The 24187-nt window shown below is 39.5% G+C and overlaps 1 protein-coding gene across 1 annotated transcript in view; it reads left to right on the top strand.

The window, feature by feature from the left end:
* The window catches only part of EIF2D (eukaryotic translation initiation factor 2D), a 57261-nt gene that overhangs the window by 20834 nt on the left and 12240 nt on the right, over window positions 1–24187 (top strand). Inside the window, exons 9-12 of the mRNA XM_089668336.1 lie at window positions 5439–5542; window positions 8635–8790; window positions 16438–16527; window positions 22815–22910. Coding sequence (XP_089524462.1) covers window positions 5439–5542; window positions 8635–8790; window positions 16438–16527; window positions 22815–22910 — 446 coding nt within the window. The remainder of the gene's footprint in view (window positions 1–5438; window positions 5543–8634; window positions 8791–16437; window positions 16528–22814; window positions 22911–24187) is intronic.

Below are 24187 nucleotides of genomic sequence, written 5' to 3'. Positions count from 1 at the left end.
TCCCCGCACTGACACATTTCGTTCCACAGAACATCCTTGGAGAGATGCCAGAGTTCTACTTTCTAAACTTCGATTTTTTTTTTTGTTAATCAGAAAGTTTATTAAACTTTCAGATATACAATACTCAAATTTACTACAACTGCTGTCTGGGGAAAAAAAAAAAAAAGGTTCCTCCATCCACTCAAGCGAGGTACATGGAGCAATGCCACCTGCTGGGACATTGCAGTCTGACAGCAGGACCTGTTTCTGTCAGAATAAGACTGATCAGTGGCTACATCACTTGATCGAGGAAAAAACTCCCGCATATCTCTTTGACATAAGTCATTCACACATCCACTTCTGTTGAGTAGGAGCAGCCACACACAAACTGAAATGTGGCTGGTCCCTTCTGAATTGGCCAAATTTCGATCAGTGTATGTGTCACGTACCTGATAGAAGTCTGAATTGACGAGGTCAGCCTCTCTTGTATCTCCAACCCAGACCCCACTGAAGGTGAAACAGATGGTGCTGAGGGACAGGAGGAACACGAGTTCCTGCGGATATTGATTGTGGACCTTGCAGCTGGTGATGTATCCTCGGTAAATCAGATAGGGCATCCAGTCAGGAACAGAGGAGATGCCGGAATGGCAAGCTGAGGTTAAGGAAGCACTCCACTGGAACTGCAAGAGCTGGGTACGTGGTTCACCAGAACTTCTGATAAGCGTGAGGCCGGAGCACACCGTGACAACTGGAGCTGATGTAATGACAGCCAGGACAGGCACTCGGCAGGACTGTAGAGTCAAAACTGGAACCAGAAGCATAGTCGGAGTAATAGCCAGGGTCCGCAACAAGCAGGCAATGAGGTACCGGAACATCAGACAGGGACATGGTCAGGAGGAAGCCAGGATCAGAAACCGATGAGCAGAAGCATAAACAGGATCCAAGAGCAGGTTAATGGCAAGCCGGGTCAGTAACTGATATACACAGGATACAGCAGGAAACAGGAAGTTAGCTGAAGACCAGTCAGTACTGACAGAGAGTAAGAGCTTCCTTTAAATAGTCTGTCTGGAGCCAGAAACAGTGGGCACGCTCCCGCGTGTGTGCACCCGTGTGCGCGCATGCGCGAGCCTATGCTCATTTCTATTAGCCAGTTGCCGTACAGGAATTCCCTTACAGTATGGCCAGCTGCTTAACTCTAAATGCTCTCCTGTGCTTGGAAAAACTGTCCCTAGTGAGCGGGTTACTCCATTCATAGTGAACCTCTTGTTTCATAATAGCAAATTCTATGGTAGCATGGAGAAGTTTAACAGCAAAGATGAACCACCCAGCTTTAGAAATTTGATTAGTCTGCAGTAAAGGTAATCTGTTATACAGGCATATTGCAGGGCTGATGGTGTCATCTAAGCACTTATTTGTAACGTATTGGGGCAAAATGAAAATGCTATTATGGATCTAGGTTGATAAATCATATTTTTGACATCTTTAAAGTAAATTTGAGCTTTCCAGTGGCTTGTCATTTTTATCTAAAACATGATGTACAAACAAAATATTTGTGGTATGGTATGTTGGATGGAATCTGCCCCAATGACAGAGGAGGTTATTTAGAGAAGGCATTTTAGAAATGTGAGTGTTGATGGATTCCTAATTCACAGTCCTTTAAATATCCAGGCTATGAACTTTGCATGCTTCCTTTTAACATGGCTTGAGTCTTGTCTTCTTTCTGTTACATAGTGTTTGAAAGTTTTTATGAATATTCTTTGTGCGTGTCTTTATATACTTCTAACATTTATGGCATTTATGTAGTTATACATTGTATTGTTTATAGAAAACAGACTTCTGTGCTTACAGGGATAGATTAGATAATCTAAACACAGCTAAAAAAAGATGTAAATGCGCAAAAACACAAGTAAACATAGATAAAGCAAATACGTCTACATGTAAGAGAACCTAATTTGGGAAGCATAAAGTTTCTTTATACTTTCCAGATAATGTCTCCTGCATTTAGATAACCTAAACACAGGAGTGCTAGTGTGAATATAGCCTTCAACATATAGTATGTTGCAAGAATGATTTAAGAATTATTTAGTAGCGTTTAAAGGATAAGTTCACCTTTTGTAACATGTTACCCATATTCAGGGTGTAATATGTAATGTGTTACTGTTGCAACAGCCCCCGCACTCCCCCCCCCCCCCCTCCCTGTTGTGACAATGTGTGGGGGATCTATCTCTTGCACTCACTGTCACAGTTTTAAAACAACATGGCCGTGCTGGGCTCTGGTTACTCGGCCCCCTCGTTCATTCACAGAGTTCTGTGAATGGGAGAACTACAAGCACTGACAGCCTTTATTGCTGCTGGCTTGTACTTAATGAACTACCAGGGTGCTGTTGCACGCTCTAGGTAGTTAATTGATGTTTCCTGTCAGTGATTAACTGTCTGCCCATATGAGGTATGAACAGACCGCTTACACTGACAATCTGCAATGCCTTGCTCCTAATAAAAAAAAAAAATAATAATTTCACATTGTTTTACCTGCAAAAAGATGTGCATTTCTTTATTTATTTACAAAGGTGAACTTATCCTTTAGACCTGTTCACGCTGAATGTGAGATTACAATTGTGTTTTTTCACTTGATAGCAGAGCGATTTCAAAGCCACAGAACAGTGTGGTTGTACCTCTGATATTCACAACGGCTTGAGCAGAATTCAAAGCAAGTTGTAATGAAATCAGAAAAAAAAAAGTAGTGCAGGAACTATTTTTGAAATCACGCTACTTCAAATTACACTGATTAAGACCGTGCCATAGAAATATATTAACCCGGTGTGAACCAGGGATTAAAGTAATATTAAAGCCAATTTTGTTTTGTATTAACCACTTCCAGTCCCCATATGAATTTTTTAGCATTTTTTTGAGACAGATAAAGCTTTATTTTGGTGGTATTTATTCACCACTGGGATTTTTACTTTTTTTGCTAAGTAAATGAAAAAGTCCAAAAATTTTGCAAATAAATAATATTTCATCATAAATCTTGGCCAACATTTATTCCGTTTTTTTAGTAAAAAAAATAACCCAGATTAGTTTTATAACCAAAAATTATAATGTTTAAACATTTTTTTTTAACATTTTTTTTTTTTATTATTTATGGGTTTTTGTTTTTTTTTTAACATACTGTCACCCTAGCAGTGTAGTGTCACCATGATGACACTGTTCTACTTGTGGGGGTGATTTTTTCTTTTTTTTTACACTGATTGCTTTTACACCCATAAAGGCGGTAAAAGCAATCATTTCTCTTTCTCTCTGGTTGCATTCTTGCAGCCATTGAAAACTACTGTGTGAGCTGTGATTGGTCACATATTTGTCACATGGTACAAGGCTGTTGTGAATGGCCTTGTACCATGTCACCTCTGTGACCATTCACAGATTTCACACGTAGTAAGCAATGATGTCAGAAGTGACATATTGCTTACTACTCTGCATGTGATCACTGATTGGCTGAGGGTTTCCATTGTGTCCGGAGGACACAGCGGGCATCGGATCGCGGTGCTGCATGCTCCCAGGGAGCGAACACAAGCAGGGGGCGGGGAGGCTGTTTATAAATGGCCACCCAACCCTGCACTGCCACCGTCTGGCCGTTTATATACAACGGCCGGACGGGAGGTGGTTAAAATAATTAAAAAAAAAAAAAAGTTATTCTTACCTGCTCCGTGCAATGATAGCACTGCTGTAGACAGGAGAATACTCGGGTAAGTGTTTGGGGGCACCAAAAGTAATACATTTTTTTTTTACCTCTAATGCAGGGAATGCATTCAGGTAAAACATTTTCTGACTTTAACATCTTTGATAAACATGGTTCTAAAGTGATTAGTATTTTTATAATTCTGATATCGGTGAGACATATTCCATTATTGCCCGATATTATCTCTGTAGTTTCTAGGTAAACCGCAAATTCCTCCTTTGTAATCTAGTGCAGAGGTCTCCAGACTTTGTAAACAAAGGGCCAGTTTACTGTCCTTCAGGCTTTATAAGGGTTGGACTGTGGCTAGTGGGAGTAGGAGATGCCCTGACATCAGTGGGAATAATCAATGCCTCATCATTGATGTCCGTGGGAGGAATTAGTGACCCATTGTTGGTATCAGTGGGAGGATTAGTGCCCCATCGTTCATGTCTTTAGGAAGAATAGTGCCCCATAATTGGTATCAGTGGGAGAAATATTGCCCCATCATTGATGTCTATGGGAGGAATGGTTCTGTATCATTGGTGTCAATGGGAAGAAAAGTGCCCCATGGTTGGTTCAGTGGATGGGATGCTGCTTGAGGGTCGAATAAAGGCAAGTAAAGGACCACATTCGGCCCACAGGACTCACTTTGTAGACCACTTGAGTAGTGTATAGATTGTATTGTTATAAAAGTGCACAACATTTTTTATTACAGTGGCATAGATATATGTATTTGGTTTATCTTGGAGAAGCAATGCATTTCTTTTTTTGTAAAGATTAATTTAAGGTTTCTTTTTGATCTTAGTCTCCTTGGCGGTATTCCCAAGTGTAGCTCGGGGTAAAGTTTCAGTACCACAAGCGGTAACCCCGAGCTACACTCGGGAATACCATGCGGCGCTGCACCGCGATCCCTCGATCACTTACCTTGTCCTGTGCTCCCACGATGTCCCTCCTGCAGTGTCCCCGGCAATGTAATCCGGCGGATGCCGGCATCTGTCTTCTGGGTTCCATCCCCTGCAAGCGTCGGGGGACGGAACGGCAGGAAATGAGAAAATAACAAAAAGTGACATTCACTAAAATCACATAGTAAAACATTACTGTATCAAACCATTTCACATACATTTTGTCCCTAGTGCTTTGTCCTGTCCCCTGCCTGCATGTTTACTGTTCTTTCTGCCTGGAAACTGAGAAACGTCCATGGCATCCAAAAAGCGTCCCTTTAGGTCAAAAGTGGTTTTAGACCAGCTAGAGAACAGCGATAGTAAATCAGAACCACTTGCAGAATTGAGTGATAATGATTCGTGGGGAAATTCGTCATCAGAGACTAAAAACAATTTTGCGAATTTGCTCAGTGATGTGCGAACTTGGCGCTATATTTCAAATTTCAGAGTTTTTGGTTTGATTATATTATTGAATTAAATGTATTATTATTATAATATTATTATTTTTTAATGATTATTTATTAAATTATAATTTATGATTTCGTGTTTCAAGTTTTATCCTACCCGGGATGTTTACTAGACTCTTGTTCGGACAGATTTCAGTGAGTTTTTGTTCCTAAAAATTACTGGCCTACAATATAAAATGCCAAATTTCCATGCAAAATAAAGGTACCGCTTTAAGCACCACAAATCTGAAATAATCATACCGTCAGGGAGGTTAATGGATTCTTCATATCATCTTTGTTCAACTAGTGGACATATTTTATTAAGTCTTCTTCACTAATATTTATTTTGTCCTATACCAGCTGTCGAAGTTTCTACAGGCCATGCAGCAACGTAACATCTTGCAGGTGAAGGAGCTTAGTAAAGGGGTAGAAAGCATTGTTGAAATACACTGGAAGCACCCAGAGTAAGTACAATTTATATCAGTCACTGTTCATTCTTCACATGAATAGGCACACTATTATAACTTTAAGGCCCCATGTACACAGGCTGTTTTTTATTTTTTTTATTTTTTTTGCTCCCCTAGACATCTTTGCACCATGGGAGGAAAAAGCACAATTAAAAAACACTGTTTTGTAAATGCGTATTAGGCGATTCAAGCATTTGGGCATTCATTAATTGCATTGGCCAAAATATTCATTTATTCAGGCCATTGGAAAGAACGCTCAAGTGCTAAATGCGTCTAGAGTTTAGGCATGTCTACCATTTTTAGTCTAAAAAAAAAAAAGTAAAAAAGTAAGACTTGCCCTGTTCAACATGTGAGACTAGAAGGGTAAAAGCCTAAGAAAGAAAACTAGGACTGCAGGCACCACGTCTAAGAATTAGTATGCTGCAGTATATTACATTATTTATTTATTATTTTTTTTTTGCTGCTAAATACTCCTCTGAAAATATGCCTGTAAACTCCTTAACCACTTGCCCTCCTGAGGATTTACCCCCCCCCCCCCCTTTCCTAACCAGGCCGTTTTTTGCGTTACGGCTCTGTGTTATTTTAACTGACAATTACACGGTCATGCAACGCTACACCCAAATGAAATTTACGTCCTTTTTTTCCCCACTAATCGAACTTTCTTTCAGTGGTATTTGATCGAATGTGCGGTTTTTTTTTTTTTTTTGGTGTTTTTTTTGTGCTAAAAAAACACAGACAATTTTGAAAAAAAAACAATATTTTTTACTTTTTGCTATTAAACATGTCCAGTAAAAAAATCAAATTTCGTCATAAATTTAAAAAAAAAAAAAAAATCCCAATACGTGTAAATTAATTGGTTTACGTGAAAGTTATAGCGTTTACAAATGGCGGTATAGATACTGGATTTTTTTTTTTTTTTTACTAGTAACGGCGATCAGAGACTTATAGCGAGACTGCGGCGGGCATTCTGACACTGGGTGGAACTGACTTGGTGTCACTGACATTCCCAGTGACACCAATACAGTGATCAGTGCTAAAAAAAAAATCTGACACTCTACTAATTGCACTGGGCAGGAAGGGGTTAACATGAGGGGCGATCAAAGGGTTAACTGTGTGCTGGGAGTGTTTTACTGGGGTGCCGTGTCAGTGCGCTTCACTGTAAGCACACTGCTCTGGATGGCTGTGTAGTAGAAGAATCCGTGTGCTTAGCTGGCCTGCCTGCAGTCCAGACCTTTTCACTGAAAATATTTGGCGCATCTTGAAACAAAAAATACAAAAAAGAAGACCCAGTACTGTTGAGCAGTTAGAATCCTGTATCAGGCAAGAATAGGACAATATTCCTCTCCCAAAATTCTAGCAACTGGTCTCCTCAGTTCCCAGATGTTTACAGAATGTTGTTAACCTCTTCACATATATAAAGCCTCTCGGCAGGTGGGGTTTCTCACCAGGGGGCTGCATATAGGCACAAACAAACTGGCAGCCATCCCAATCTGTAACTGGCCTATGCACCAAGTAGCACAAGGAAGGGCAACGCATGTCAAAGCCAGCCTGCAACAAACCAAATTACCCTGTCAAATAGTTCACGTTAAAACAAGGGGTTTATTTTGCACACATTTGCAAACATATGCATAAACTGCAGAGGCCACTTAATGGCACTTCAGTTTATCTGCAGTTCTAACTATAAATTTTGAGAGCCTATATATGCACCTATATGTAAAATGTTTAAGTGCTGCGAGTGTGCTTCCCAGTACAGTAACGTGTCACGGAAAGGTGAACTTTACTCACCTGGTGAACTTTACTCACAACAGTTGATAAAAAATAATGTCCTTTAGCAAGGAACATGCATTCCACACTAATAATTATGCTACCAAAATTATTGTGTGCTGTAAATTGCCTCTAGCATTGTTCCTGTTTCTTTTTGCTGGAGGATGCCATTTTATTGAAGCCCTGAGCATCAGTTTAAGCAGAACTAAACCCTCCTATCCTTTTCAGCCAAGGAAGCTGCCATCTGTTTTATCTGCAACTGTCATGGTGCTGCACATATGATCACTTATAACACCAGTTGTTTGATTGTTTGAGGTTTGGGTGATAACACAAGCAAATGTGACAATTGGCGTTCCCGGCATGCCATGAATGTAACTGTTTTTTGAAACCGTTAAATCAAAAGACTGATGGAAACTGACACACAAATTTCACTTGCAGAGACATTAGTTTACATCAGTTTCCATGCGCACTTCAATGAGTTTTATACACTTTGCAGATTCCTGCACAGAAAAAAATCTGCACGTGATACTTGTGTTGTGGTGTGAACAGGGCACATAGAGAGCAATTGTTTTCATGGTGCCCTTGCAGAATGCATGCAGAAAAACTGATGTTTCTGGTGGTGTGAACAATCCCTTAATCTTTAGACTGTCAGTAGATCGGCCTCTACAAATTTGGCACAGTGCCTAAAAATGCCTAAAAATAGTGAGCAACTGAACATGCGCAGAGCAGGGTGAGACAGTGTATTCCTGGATTTTAAACCGTATAGGCACTTATTTTTAATGTTTTACAGAGCTATACCTGCAAAAGTGGGCCAGCATGAAGTGATCTAGCAAGACTTAATTTTATGACTAAAGCTCCACTTTTATAACTCAACATTTATAAAGCAACTGTTACTTGACACACAAATCAACAGTAAAGAAAAAATATAAAAAAATATTGGTAACCTAAAGATATCAATAGTCTATCAAAAATATATCAACCCACCCCGCACAAAAAAAGTTCTAGTTTTGTGCCAAGTATTTTTCCTCCCAGTTCTCTGTTTTGCTGTTTTCAGCAAACCTTTACTTCCTACAGTAGAAGTTGCACGGTAACTGTGACTGTTCGTTGCCAGAGACCTTTAAAACTGTAGATTTAAAAAACTGAAACTTGCAGATGTTGATTTTAAAATAATCAGACGTACATCAATCCCTTCTAATTTGGTTTATAAGCGCCATTATTTAGAACACACATTGATCAAATTACTCTGCATGTGCATCTTTCCATAAAAGTACAGTTAAAAATCCTAAGCATCTTAGTTTTATTGTGACTCCTCTTTTTTTTGGCAGTGTGATATCATTTGTTGCTCCAGAAACTGTTCTTCCATTAGAGACCTGTGAAACATCAGATGGTGGTCGAAAGCAGCCATATCAGCCTCCTGAAATCATCACTCTATATGGAATCAATGCAAAAATGCTTCCTTTGTTCCAGGCATCAGGGCATAGGTAAGCAACAGAAGGAGATAAGTTCGTGAGAGTAAAGCAGAGTATACACATATAGAAATTCGGCTGATTCAGAAATCGGATGAATTTCTGTACATGTGTACCCCTCTCTGTACAACAAAAGCTGGCTTCTGTCAAACAGTCCTTCTGGAAAACCATCATTCAATTAACACATGCAGCCAATAGCTGCAGCACTGATCAGTGTATATTGAAAGGTGCTGGGGAGTCCCCACTATCATAATTCAATAGCCTTAGAGAGGCTTGCATGGATTTGGAAAAGTTTCAGTTTTTTGGTTTTTTTTTTTCATTCAACTTTCTGGTTGAAATAAATAAAAACTGTCCATGTATAACCAGTGAAAGGTAGCCCACAATATAAAGCTAGCCATACACACATCAAATTTCACCCTATTCAGCAGGTTTCCCTGTCAATAATACCTGGATTGAGAAAAGTCGATATATTAACCCTTTCATGACGGATGGTAAAACAAATCATCATGTCTAAACACAGTTTTGCAGCTTTGACATGTGTTAGTAAAACTGTACAAATCTCCACTACTTGGTGTACACAGGTGAATTTTTTTCTTTTCTTTTATTATTATTATCAAAGAAAAACTAACACAAAACAGTGAAAAGAAAACCTTTTTTTAAAAAAAACCAAATATATATATAACTGTATATTACCATAGTCTACCACGAAAGAACAGCCCAACATGTCAACTATTGCAACATAAAATGTGTATGTTATTTCTTGTTGGTGCCTGTAGTAGAGCTGAGATACAATAGTTTACATTTTGCTTTGTTATCCTACCTAAAACGTGTGACACTAACTAGCACTGATGCTAACTTAAAAAATGCTTTTTTAATCCTACCTAAAACACACTGACCGTTGGTTCTGACCATGACCCTTGACTTTTCCTCGAACCTTGACACTGACCTAGATCAAATCCTGATCCAGCTATTTTATCTGAATTTGTTTAAAGTAAAGGTGCTGTTGACATGATATTTTCACCACACATCGATAACAACCTGTGCAATCCATACATACAAAGAAACCAAAACCAATAAGTACAGAAATTAAGTTATGTTTAATAAAATAAACCTTTTGCCTTTTCAAATATTTTTTCAACAAAAATATCACTAGATTGCCCCCTTTAGCAGGAATTCCTTTTAGGCATTTTGTATAACTTCCCAGCTGGCTCTCACTTCGATATCAAAAGTTTTGATCACCTCTTCATGCAAAATTTCTTCAGTTGCAAAATGTTTTTGGATTTCCTTTGTTAAACTGTCAATTACAAAATCCCGTTACAACAAATCAGGGCTTTAAGAAGGGCACTCAATAACACTCTTTTTCTTCTCTTTGAGCCAATATATGGTGGATTTGCTACTTTGCTTAAGATCATTATCATGGTAAGACTTATTTCGAGTTTACTTTGAAAGTGGCTGTAAACCCTCACCTTGTAAAATGACCCATTCAGTTTAAAATAGAAATTAAAGGCAAAACTTAAAACATAAATACATTTTCCCTTTTTTTTAATAAGTGATCACATTTTCTTTACATAAAAGCTAGGGGAGGAGAAACCGCTTCTCTGTGAATGGCTGTGCAGGAGAGGGGCCATGTCAGGACCAGTCTGATCATTGGAGAAGAGCACACTGAGTTCCCAACATAGTGGGAGAACTGACCACAGTGTGTTCTCCTACTCAGTGTGGTCAGTTTTTAATAGGAAGGAATAGGAAGCAGAAGGGCTGACGGGAATACCAGAAAGCAATACAAAGAGAACGGGATACTTTTTCATAAAGATACACGAAGTGTTGGGTTTAAATATTCTTTAACGCTTGGATAGACTGCCTCGCATTAAGCACACTTTGATATGATGCAAAACATATGGTTTGCTTGATAACTGCAAGCTGCCCAGGCCCTGATGCAACAAAACAACACAAGCCATAACATTTTCACCATGCTTTATAGTTGGTATGCAGTTTTTCTCCTGAAATGCAATCTTTGATCGGTCATTAGCACATTGTTACAGAAGGCCTACATGTTCATTTGCAAACTGTGGTCTTACAATAATATTATGACAATTGAGGTTTAAATAAGACCGGATACACCTGGATGCTCCCTAAATAGGGCCTAATTATTGGCACCCAGTCTGGAACACCTAGTTCTAATTCCTTTCTCTATGGCAAATATGCATATGAGGGGCATTCAAAAAGTTTGTGGAAAATCATTTTATTAAAAAAAAAATAAAGAAGTATTGTAATATCTGTTTATAGCAGAGTGAAATTGGACTCACAGTATGTAACAACATCTGCTTATTATGTGTTTTGAGAAAATTGGCTAAACCGCTAGCAAAAGTGTGCCATTGAAAGCTTCGGAGAGTCATTTTCCACCACAACTTTGCCCCTCCTCATTCCTCTTATCAGTGAAGGGCACCATTGTGAGAATTTTGGTGGGGAATCATTAGACATCCACCTTACAGTCCTGATTTATCACATTCTGACTTTTTTCTTATATCCTATCGTAAAACTTTTGAAATTTATCCACTTTGATACCAACAATGATATAAAAAAGTCTGCTTTGACATGGTTAAATTCACAGGACCCTCAATTCTTCCAGGATACTATAAATGGCTTGTATCATCACTTACAGAAGTGTCTTGATATGGATGGAGTTTATATAGAAGAATAAAGGTTATTCCTAAAATTGTGTGCTTTTGATTCCATTTTTCCATGAACATTAGAAAAGGATGATGTGTATCAACTTTATCTATGGGCACTATTTACAGACCTAATGTTTGTTTGTTTATATATGTGGAAAAAGGCAACAATATCCATGAGGTATGTTTACTTGACTGTGTGTCAGTTTGACATTAATGTTGCATGGAGATGAATTTTACCACCTGCGAGGAAGTGTAAAAATGTCACATGCAATTAACAATGACTGGCAAGGATGTGTGCAATGCATTGTGGCTGTACTCCCTCCAGACAGAGAATGATGTATGGAATGCATATGCTGCAACTAAATCCGGAAGCTTGCTTTATATTCAGTCTGTGAATTTAGAGCTTTCAGATGAAGTATAACACACATTTATGCTTTATTAGGACATACAGGTACTGTATCCATTTATTTTACTGCGCACATTAGTTCTCGCCACACATATTGAACATTTGTGAACATTTTAAAGGACATTGTTTTGATGTGAAGCTAAGTAGATCAAATATTAAAGAATCTTTACATAAACCACTTGAACACCGGAAAGTTTTACCCCTTTTATGGTAAGGCCATTTTTGCTATTCAGCACCATGCTACTTTAACTTGCAATTGCGCGGTCATATAACAATGTATGCAGATAAAATTTATATCATTTTTTTCACACAAATAGAACTTTCTTTTGGTGGTATTTGGTCACTACTACTTTTTTCTTTTTTTACTATGTAAATATAAAAAGACTAAAAAGTTTGTTATAAAACATATCCAATAAAATCTAATTTCTTCATAAATTAGAGTTAAACAACCCCCACGTTGTCACAATGGGAGATGTGTGTTTTTATATTGATGTTCAATGTTTTAAATACAATTAAATATTATTTTCTAGTTAACCTCCCTGGAGGTATTCCTGAGTGTAGCTCGGGGTAAAGTTTCAGCACCATAAGCGGTAACCCCGAGCTACACTCGGGAATACCCTGCAGCGCTGCTCCGGGATCTCTTCTTCACTTACCTTGTCCTTCGCTCCCGCGATGTCCCTTCTGCAGTGTCCCCGGCAATGTCCTCCGGCTGATGCCGGCATCTGTCTTCTGGGTTCCATTCCCTGCGATGTCAGGACATATGGGGACGGAATGGCGGGAAATTTAAAAATGTGAAAAAGTGACATTCACTAAATACACTAAAATAACATAGTAAAAACATTACTGTATCAAAGCATTTCACATACATTTTGACCCTAGTACTTTGTCCTGTGCCCTGCCTGCATTTCTACCGTTTTTTCTGCCTGGAAACTGAGAAACGTCCATGGTGTCCAAAAAGCGTCCCTTTAGGTCTAAAGTGGTTTTAGGCCAGCTAGAAAACATCGATAGTAAATCAGAACTACTTGCAGAATTGAGTGATCATGATTCATGGGGAAATTAGTCATCAGACACTGAAAACGATTTTGCGACTTTGCTCAGTGATTTGCGAACTTGGCGATATATTTCAAATTTCAGTGTTTTTGGTTTGATTATAGTATTGTATTGAATTACATTTATTATATTATTTTTTATGATTATTAAATTTATAATTTATGATTTCGTGTTTCAAATTTTAACATACCCGGGATGTTTACTAGACTCTTGTTCGGACAGATTTCAGTGAGTTATTCCTGAAAATTACAGGCCTACAATAAAAAAAACTACATATTTCCATGCAAAAAAATGAACCGCTTTGAGCACAGAAATACTGACATAATCAGACCGCTAGGGAGGTTAATCAATTCACTTTAAAATCACTAAACAAATCTGTGATCGTATCCAGGTGTACTTTGCAAGAATAAAAGCTGTATTTTTTTTTCTCGTCTGTTAAGAACATAGGTAGTCTTAAACCTGTGGTTTCTACTGCTACCTCCAGGAGGCAGTATAACCTGGGCACTGGGTTCTGTGTAAGCCAATTTCCAGACCCCGTTCTGCTAACAAGATAACCATGAAACACTTTTGAGGTCCAGAGCTCTCGGCATTGTCAGTTTATGAAGACTCTCCCTGGACCACCTTAAAAATTCCCGCTCTCTGTCGGTTCTATCACAGATGGGGCTAACGCTGAGAAACTTAGCCCTGATGTCATGGGTGGAGAGTGACTCACATGGTCATTGCTCTTTTTCTTGCCATTCAGCTTAGGGGAAGCATTTCCCCACTACTGCTCCTGCAAAGAGCCACATGGAACTCTGATGTTTGGTCTATTCCTGATGCCCACCTACAGTAACCATGATCACCTCTGACCCTTCCTTACTACAAGCTGTTTCCATTTTGTGAGGCCAAGGCCTTGCCCATACTTCGCTCTCTAAGTTCCATGCTTTTACAGCCTTTCTTATTCTAGACACCAAGGGTACAATCCCGCCACACCATGTACCCTCAACTCACACTCCACTAACTGTTCTGGTGCTGCTTGCAGTGCGCCCAGTGATACAGCCGACATCTGCAGGAATCCTGTGGCTCTTGGACCCAAGGATCTTTCCAATATTCCCAACTCCATCTCTTATGGCTGATTCCATTGCTCTCTCAGCTGAAGTTTTAGCTAAAATCATGAATGACTTTAGCATCCAAATCACTCAATTATTTGCTAACTCTGACTACAGAGGCTGCTCCTTCCCCTGCAATATTTGTGACCATCTGCCCATGGCTTCAGAGACATCAGCTGCTGAGACTCTGTCCTATTCAGAGTCACTTCAGTCCTTATTGAACAAACTTGCCTCCAAGGAGTTGTGGGCTTCTGCCATAAATCCCACATTAAAGTAGACTATTTCAGCTCTTATTGATGCAGTGTGCACCACTTTGAAATGAGAGGATCTGCCTAATTCCTTTGCCAGTGCTGTCCCCACTCTTTGGTCTTTTAGAACCCCTAGGACTGAAAACACTTTCATAATGCAATACAGCATCTATGAAAATCATAGAATACATATTACATATAGGATAAGACGGCAAAGACTTCACCAAACAAAAACAAAAAATAGTTGCTCCATTAGCACCACAAAAGATTTGAAAAGCAAATAAGAATTGCATCACATGGTGGTGGTCTGTCAGAGTCAGCATTTTTCATGCCTTCTGACAAACTGTAGGCCAGATATTATGTTGGTCTTACTTAACAGTTTAGTTTGCCACTTTCCTGTCAAGATGGGACTGGCATTGTAATCCTAATTTGCATTTATCCTTTGCATCTAGCACTGCTAAATTTTATGACTCCTGCCAATACTTTTTTGTTTACTTATATTTTTTTTTAAAGAATATTCCCTAGTATATATGTGTTCATGCACAATGCCACTTGTTATAGTGCAGGGGGTCTCTGAACATTTTAGTATGAGGGCTACTTGGGAATTTTACAAATATCCACAGTCCAAAAAAATAACAAGTTTTATTAAGAGTCACACCCACACCCCCTCCCCCCAACACCCAGGAGTGCCTATTAGAATCCCCTCTAACATCCAGGAGTGCCCATCAAAGTCCCCCCTTACATCCAGGAGCATTTATCACGGGAATTGAGAAGGGGTGGGTATGGCTGGCTCTCAGTGGATGTTCATAATATGATACACAGACCATTGCCAGCCATCTGGAGTGTTTTCATGGACAGTTGCTGTGAGCCAGATAAAATCTTGTAGTGGATCTCAGGCCATTTTTTGGAGACCATTGTTCTAGTGGATACCATCATTGGCATTTGCACTGGGTGAAGAAACCAGGACAAACGACAAATTCCTTGCTTGTTTGCTTGGTTTTTTTTTTTTAAGGAAAGTTCTTGCCATGTATACACACCATGTTTTTGAACACAAGAAATAGTTGACCACCCATTGGATTGATATGCCACATATAGGAAAATAGATTTCAATTGATATATATATCCAATCATATTTCAAATCAATCAGACTATTATATATATATATATATATATATATATATATATATATATATATATATATATATATATATATATATATATATATATATATATATATAAATAGTCTGATTGATTTGAAATATGGTTGGATACATGACCATAGCATCTCAGTGCTGCTCATCTAAAGTAATCATAAGGGAAATTATAACTATTGAATTGTTTGCCAGTTCTGTTTGATTAAATCACACATCAGTCAGATAATAAAAACAAAGTGTATATTGCCTTCATTTATAGGTTTACCTATATCTAAGCTAGTAGTGTATACAGATGCATACATATGCTGTATGTCAGCTCGTCACTATCTTTGTTCAGTTTGGTAATCCTACCTATACTCCCCTTAAATTTGGAAAGTATTCTTTTGCAGATTTTTACAAGCATTTTTATTTCTGAATAGTTATAGTTCAAACTTTTTCTAGATAATTCTATTATTCTAGGAAGATATAGACATTTTAGAGAGTAGAATAGTTATTTGGCTCTAGGCATTGAATCTGGCACTCCAACCCCCTACTGACATTTTCTGCAACTCACCACTTTTCTCTCTCCTCATAGTACACTTTTGATACCCCCTTCCCAATCTTTAAACGTATCAATATGATTTATTTTCTAATCATCTTGGTTGCAGTAATACTCTGTATCTACTCTAGTGAAGAAAGTTCAAAATGAAAACATATGACATATGTACATGGGTCATTGATGACCTATGTATATGTCTTCATTAATTCAATTGGCTGATTGGCAAGTGTGCAGCAAACAAGGTCCAAAATACTGGATGTGCAGTAAGTAAATCTAAAGTAAACGGATGCGAAAGCAGGCAGAGATGTTATTAAAACAGTTAAACGTTGAGCATTTTGCTTTTGAATAATTTTATGTATATTTGTCTTGAGGCCTATTTGGTGTATGGACTATGCTATCCTCAGTTCATAATTCTTTACATAAGTAACCAGCTTTGAAGCCATTTAGGTCTAGAAAACATAATCCTTGAGATTTCATGGTTTACAATAATTTTGTTTTTGATGTTACAGGAAGGGTGACCTGCTCAATCCGAGTGATGTCAGAAGTGTCATCATCACTTATGTGAAGACCAATGAGCTGGTTTATTCTGATAACAAAAAGTGAGTACTCTGACAAAATCTGCTGGCTTGTAACCCACGAATAAACTGATTCATGGCACAGAGATTTCTCCTGAGCCTGGTGCCCTACCTTTGCGGCATATTCACTCTTGTGCAGCTCTTGGGGCCACTGCAGACATTGGTCTGAATGTTGTTGCATAATTAAGCTCCAAGGAGCAGGCCCTCAAATCCCTCTTGTATTGAACTGTATTGTTGCTGTATTGTCTCCCATTATATTGTAAAGCGCTGAGCAAACTGTTGGCGCTATATAAATCCTGTATTATAATAATAATCTTTGGACCCACCAGTCCTTGAACAAGAGTGGGTGGAACCTGAGGATTAAGATGTGGTAGAGGATCTTGAAGAGAAGAGCCTGATGAGAAGCAGGGGGGTTCTGTTTCTCAATCACAGAGTTTATTAGTTAAGACCCTCACTGATGGTCCAGTCAGGTTTTAAGTTACCCCCAACAGAGGCATCTGAGGTCTCTTATTCCTCTTTGGGCTCATTAAAACTGCCTCAAAGTATTTAGGCGTTTCCGGTGCACCCTCTTGGAGCAAGTTATGTATGCTGACTGGGAACACTGAGACAGAGTTTTTGTTCTGCCTAAAAGATTCTCCCTTCTGTATCCTATGGAGAAGATGTTTGTTAGAAATTGGAGCATTCTGGGGGTGGACGCAGCTGTGTCTTCCCTGAATAAGCATTTAACTTGCCCTGGGGATAATACCCAGGTGTTAAGGGATCCGGCGGATAAAAAAATTTGAATCGCTCATCAACATTTCTTTTTCCCTGGCAGGGGCTGCCACACAACCAGTGGTTGCTGCTATCCATATTTGTCAGAGTCTGAATGATCGTGTTAAACGGGTGGTTAGAAGACCATCTATTCTGATGGAGGATACGGCTGTGGATTTGGCATATTTACCACAGGCCTTGTGTTTTGCAGTTGATGCCCTTAAGGATTCAATTCAGCAGATCTCTTGCATGGTGCTACCACTCGTGCGGGTGGGGGAGAAATCTTTTAGTTTTTTTCAGAGATTTGGGACAAGTGGGTCACTGCTACAGTTGCTCAGGGGTACAAATTTGGAGATTCAGGGAATTCCTCCTCCCTGTTTCTTAACCCCCCTGGCAGTATTCCCGAGTGTAGCTCGGGGTAAAGTTTCAGTACCAAAAGCGGTAACCCTCAGCTACACTCGGACTTACCATGCGGCGCTGCTCCAGGATCCCTCGGTCACTTACCTTGTCCTGCGCTTCCGCAATGTCCCTCCTGCAGTGTCCCCTGTAATGTACTCCGGCGGATGCCGGCATCTGTCAGCTGGGTTCCGTCGGGACGTACGGGGGGACAGAACGGCGGGAAATTTGAAAATGACATATTGTGACATTCACTTAATACACTAAAATAACATGGTAAAACATTACTGTATCAAACCATTTCACATACATTTTGTCCCTAGTGCTTTGTCCTGTGCCCTGCCTGCATTGTTACTGTTCTTTCTGCCTGGAAACTGAGAAATGTCCATGGTGTCCAAAAAGTGTCCCTTTACATCAAAATCGGTTTTAGACCAGCTAGAGAACAGTGATAGTAAATTAGAACCACTTGCAGAATTGAGTGATAATGATTCGTGGGGAAATTCATCATCAGACATTGAAAACGATTTTGCGACTTTGCTCAGTGATGTGCGAACTTGGCACTATATTTCAAATTTCAGTGTTTTTGGTTTGATTATATTATTGAATTAAATTTATTATTATATTATTTTTTAATGATTTATTAAATTATCATTTATGATTTTGTGTTTCAAATTTTAACATACCCGGGATGTTTACTAGACTCTTGTTCGGACAGATTTCAGTGAGTTATTCCTAAAAATTACAGGCCTACAATACAAAAAAATACATATTTCCATGCAAAAAAAATGTACGGCTTTGAGCACAGAAATATGGACATAATCAGACCGCTAGGGAGGTTAAGGTTCAATGTATCCATGAATCCATTGAGAAGGAAATCTTTGTTTCAGGCACTTGACTGGTTGTCCCAGGATGATTGTGGAGGTTCTAGCAGATGAAATGTTCCAGGGATTTTATTCAAACATATTCACAGTTCCAAAGCTGAATGGGGATGTAAGGCCATTTCCAGACTTAAGGGGGCTGAACCAGTTTCTTAAGATTCATTCATTTCGGATAGTCAGTTCGGTCAGTAGTCGCATCTTTACAAGAGGGAGAATTTATAGTGTCTAAAGACATCAAGGACGCATACCTGCATGTGCCAGTGTTTCCAGCTCATCAAAGGTTTCTGCAGTTTATGATAGAAACTTGACATTTTCAGTTTACAAAGATTCTAGCTCCAGTTCTAGGGCTGCTCAGAACTCAGGGAATATCAATTTTGTGCTGTCTGGATGATCTATTGCTCTTGGTTCAAGCCTGAGAAAAAATGTGGCCTTACAATTCATAGTCTGGAACGCTTGGGCTGGGTGCTCAACTTTGGAAAGTCGGCCCTGGAGCCAGTACAGAGTCTGGAGTATTTGGGATTGGTCCTAGACACTTTTCAGGCAAAGGTGTTTCTGCCTCCAGGAAAGGGCCACGCCCTGAGAGATCAATTTTGGGGTTTGAGGAGCAGGAAGTATCCTTCTGTTCGTCTCTACATGAGGTTAATGGGGAAGGTGGTATCCTCATTCGAGGCAGTACCCTATGTGCAGTTCCACTCAAGGCCTTTGCAGAGGAATATTCTGTTGTCATGGAGTAAAAATATTCCAGCACTGGATTACCACATGTCTTTATCCCCCCCGAGTGCTGCAAAGCTTGAATTGGTGGCTGGATGCTCGGAATTTGGAAAAGGGAAGATCTTTCCCACCAGTGATTTGGAAACTGGTAACAACCGATGACAGCCTCTCGGGTTGAGGGGCTGTTCTAGAAGGGTGTGTCCATGGCACTTGGTCGCTGCAGGAAAAGATCCTTCCCATCAATATCCTGGAGCTTCAGGCAGTGCGGTTTGCCCTGAGATATTGGACGACCAGGCTTCATGGTTGATCAGTCAGGGTCCAGGCCCACAATGCGACAGCAGTGGCATACATCAACCACCAAGGCAATACCAAGACCTAGAGGGCTCAGGAGGAGGTAGATGACATTCTGGTCTGTGCAGAAGGGTATGTTCCAGTCCTGTCAGCAGTATTCATTCCAGGGATAGAGAATTGGCAGGCGGACTTCCTCAGTTGTCGGCGGTTGTTTCTGGGGGAATGGGCTCTGCATCCCGAGGTGTTCTACGATCCGGGTACTCCCAACACTGGCAGATTTCCGAGATATATTGGCGTCCAGGTTCAACAGCAAGCTTGACATGTTTGAGTCCAGGACGTGGGACCCTCTTGCGATAGGAGTAGATGCCTTGGTGATACCTTGGGATTAGTTACTCCCACAGCTAGAACACAGGATTCGAGACAAGGTGATACCGGTGATTATTAGTGGCACCAGCCTGGCCCAGCAGGTGTTGGTACACAGACATTGTCAGGCTAGCAGTGGGTGATTCATGGTCTCTGCCAGATCGGTCAGATCTGCTGTCTCAGGGACCTATATTGCACCCAGCTTTACAGTCACTGAATTTGACGGCATGGCTGCTGAGACCCAAATCTTGAAAGATAGGGGAGTGTCAGGCTCGGTTATCCACACAATGTTGAGCACTGGGAAGCTGGTTTCTAGAAACATTTATTATTGAACTTGGATAGCATATATTTCTTTGAGTGAGGATTGAAATTGGCACCCCTAGAAATATTTGATTGGGAGAATTTTGTCTTTTCTCCAATCAGGCATAGAAAAGAAGTTGGCTGTTGGTACTATTAAGGATTAGGTTTCAGCCTTGGCTCTTTTCTTCCAAATTCCGATTGCTTCTCACTCTTTGGTTCATACTTTTTTGGAGGGAATGTCACATACTGTTCCTCCTCTCAGACAGCCCCTGTGTCCTTGACACTTGAACTTGGCAGTTTTACAGGAACCACCTATTAGGGAAATTCAGCTAGCTCTGCTAACTCAAAAGGTTCTGTTTTTGGTGGCAATCACCTCTGCAAGAAGGGCATTGAAGTTGGCAGTTCTTTCTTGTAGGGAACTATTTTTGGTTTTACATCAGGATAAGGTGGTGTTACAGCCTCATCCGTCCCTTTTGCCAAAGGTGGTTTCTAGTTTTCATCTCAATCAGGAGATTGTTCTGCCTTCATTCTTTCATAAGCCTCAGTTGGTAAAAGAAAGATCTTTGCCCTGGATGTAGTACATGCAATAAGGGTCTTTTTGAGAATGACGGCGTAGATTAGAAAGGCTGATTTCTTTTTTTTTTTTTTTTTTTTTTCGCCGGAATGTCCCAGGAGAGGACAGGCAACATCCAAATCAACTATTTGTAAGTGGATTCACCAGTTAATCATTCAGGCTTATGGTTTGAAGAGCAAGGTTCCACCCTTGGAATGGTGACTGGCACTGTCTGAGGCCTGGAGCATTCTTGTGAATCAGGCTTGGCCATGCTACTGGCACCTCTGTTCTCTCTGCACCCCCTAATAAATGAGAAAGGAGAATCTGCAGAAGTGAAATAGGGCACTATACAGGCAAGGTCTGTATCTTCTTCTTCTACTGTTTGTTAAACCTTGGCAAATCTCTTCTTTTTCTAGATTAGCATAAGCCTGTTGGACCAATGAAAAAAGTGTAGCAATTGCAACATCAGCCTCCTAAACTCTTAACTAGAAGTCCCTATGAAAAATGTATTATGCTCATGGCAGACTCATCTACTGCTACCAGTATGCAAGATTTTTTTAATTCCATGCAGGAAGAAAGAACTTTTTGCTCCTTTTTAGATGTATTATTTGTGACCCAGGGCCCCCAACATTAAAAGCTGTCACTCAAACTTAGGTTCAAGCTCAACTCTGGGGAAAGATTATAACAATTATAAATCCTGCACCAGCTATGTAGATAAGAGGAAATAATAGGTCTGTTGTGTGTATGCATCAAAGCAGCAGATAACGGCAGTGAAGGACTCTGGTCACATCGTGCCCCTCTTCACTCCATGCCCTTTCACGAAAAAAGAGGATGAGAGATTGTGCATTCCCACCCCTCCTTTCTCATAAGTTCCTTAGGGAACTTTTTTTGTATTTGATGGAAGTAGGTTATTCTGGAAGTCCAAGAGGAACAAGTATTTAAGGGATTTTGCTCCCATATTTTTCTCATTCAAAAAATCTCTGTGAAGTACAGAATGATTGTAAACCTGAAAAGACTGAGCAAGTACCTCTTTACAAAAAATTAAATAGGCAACTCATTTATTCCGTAACAAATCTTTTCCAGGTGTCCATTTGTGGTCTCACTGGATCTGCAGGTGATTACCTGCATGTTTCTGTTCATAAAGTCTATGAAAAATACATAAGATTTGAGATTCAATCCCGAAAAATGCAATTCAGGGTCCTTGCCTTCAGTCTCTACACAGCTCCCTGAATTTTTATAAAATTCTGGCAGAAGTGCTGGCTGTTTTTATGTTTTGATTCTCCTTTAGTCAGACAATTTTCTAATTTCCCAGGACAAGGAGAAATTGGCCTCAGGACTTCCAGAGTTTTTGGCACTCTGTAATCTTCATAAGTTACCGAAGAGGCACAGTACAGCAAAGGATTAACCTTTAAAACAGAGTCCCTGCCCCCCCCCCCCCCCAAAAAAAAAAAATTAAAAGTCAGCAGCTACAAATACTGTAGCTGCTGACTTTTAATATTAGGGCACTTGACTGTCCAGGCATCCAGCTGGAAGTGGGAACAAGTACCTGTCAAAACCAGGTACCTGCTCCCCCCCCCCCCCCAAAAAAAAATGCGGGGGAGGAGGTAGATAAGCAGAGCTTCAACTTCTTTTGGGTGAAACTCCACTTTAAATAATTTCCTCTGTGGGGTGAATCATAGCTCTCCCGGAAGTGTCTCTCTGGCAAATCATGCAGACCTTGGGTCTTGTGACTGCTGCAAGTCCAGAGTAGTGTCAGTGGGGCTACATCCAGAAGAGTTTTCTGCTAGAAATGGAATCAGAAGCACAACTGACTAGATGCAGCATTGTTGCATCCTTACATTTTATATCTTGGTTGTACAGTATAGGACACAGGCTGGATAGGTCCTGGGATATAAGCTACTATTTTCTGATGACCAGACTGCATATACTAAAGGGTGTACTTATTCAGAGAACCAGAATTCGGGTAACTACAATTGCTGTATTTAAAAATGTCTTTATCATGTTTTAATAAATATATAATTGGTCTAAACTGTATAATCTTACTAAGCTGATATTTTTTTTTTCCCAAGCTTTGTAACAGTTGACCCTCTTATATGTGACTGCTTACTGGATGCATCAGAAAAACATGATCTCCTGCTTCTCAAGTGGGATGATTTATTGACAAGGTATAGTTCAGAAGTGAAGTGGAAGAGTATGTTGTTTTTATTTGTGTACATGCATGTTTTATCATCTAAACATTAAGGATATCCAGTGTTTGCAATCTGCACCCTCACTGTAAAGTGGCCTCCATAACAGTAATCTGCTATTTTAATGTACAACATGAATCATAACTACCAGCAAGTTTCTTTGTTTGAAACTTGTGCCCTACACCAGTAAAATTAAGACCGAAGTGATCAGGATAGGAAATGTGGAACAGCATGGTTCCTGCATTTTGTCATTTTTACACGCCTTCATTTAAATAATGAATCCCTAAATCTAAATCTAAAAGCAAATGAAAAAAAAAAGGCTTTACCTTCTTTTCCTCCTTGGCTGATACTGGCAACCAGTGCTCAGTAACTGCTCCTGTCTGCCCATATAGTGCAAAGCATATAGGGAGTGTCATGCTTGTTTTTTTATGTAATTTTACTCCATAAACTTTTGATAGGTTCCACCGCTGAGTGCTGTTTTTTTCTATCACTTTGTATCCATTATACAGTATAAAGGTTTTGATTGGTGTGGAGCTACATTTTTCAATATTTTACTCCAGACTTTATTGTTTATTTCACAGTATTGTCTATTGTCGACTGTCAAGCTATTCTTGAAGGTTCAAGATGATATTTCCCTGTGCCCAGATGTCCGTAAATGGGATTTTAACCAATTGACCTCGAGAAGGTTTTACCCCCTTCATACCCAGAGCATTATTTGCTATTCAGTATTGTGCTACTTTAACTGCCAATTGGGCGGTCATGCAACACTACGCAAATTAAGTTTATGCAATTTTGTCACAGAAATAGAGCTTTCTTTTGGTGGTATTTGATCACCACTGGGTTTTTGAAATTTTATTTCATATAAATAAAAAAAGACTGAACATTTAAAAAACAAAAAAACAATATTTTTTACTTTTTGTTATAAAACATATTCAAAGTTTCTTCATAAATGTAGACCAAAGTACATTCTGATACGTTTTTGGTAAACAAACAAACAAAAAAAAAAGAAGCTCATTAAGTATATATGAATTGCTTTGTGCAACCGTTATAGCCTCTACAAACTATGGTATATACAGTTAGGTCCATATATATTTGGACACAGGCACAATTTTAGTTTTTTTTCAGGCATTTACCAAAACATATTCAAGCTATAGTTATATAATGGATATAGGCTGAAAGTGCACACTCTCAGGTTTAATTTGAGGGTATGTACATCCAAATTGGAGGAAGGATTTAGGAATTACAGCTCTTAAGAG

The sequence above is a fragment of the Staurois parvus genome, unplaced genomic scaffold (genome assembly GCF_062004578.1).
Source record: "Staurois parvus isolate SC_StPar_1 unplaced genomic scaffold, SC_StPar_1.0 ptg000056l, whole genome shotgun sequence".
Taxonomy (NCBI): domain Eukaryota; kingdom Metazoa; phylum Chordata; class Amphibia; order Anura; family Ranidae; genus Staurois; species Staurois parvus.
The sequence above is the reverse complement of the archived record's forward strand: the minus strand, read 5'-3'. Positions and strand labels throughout refer to the sequence as shown.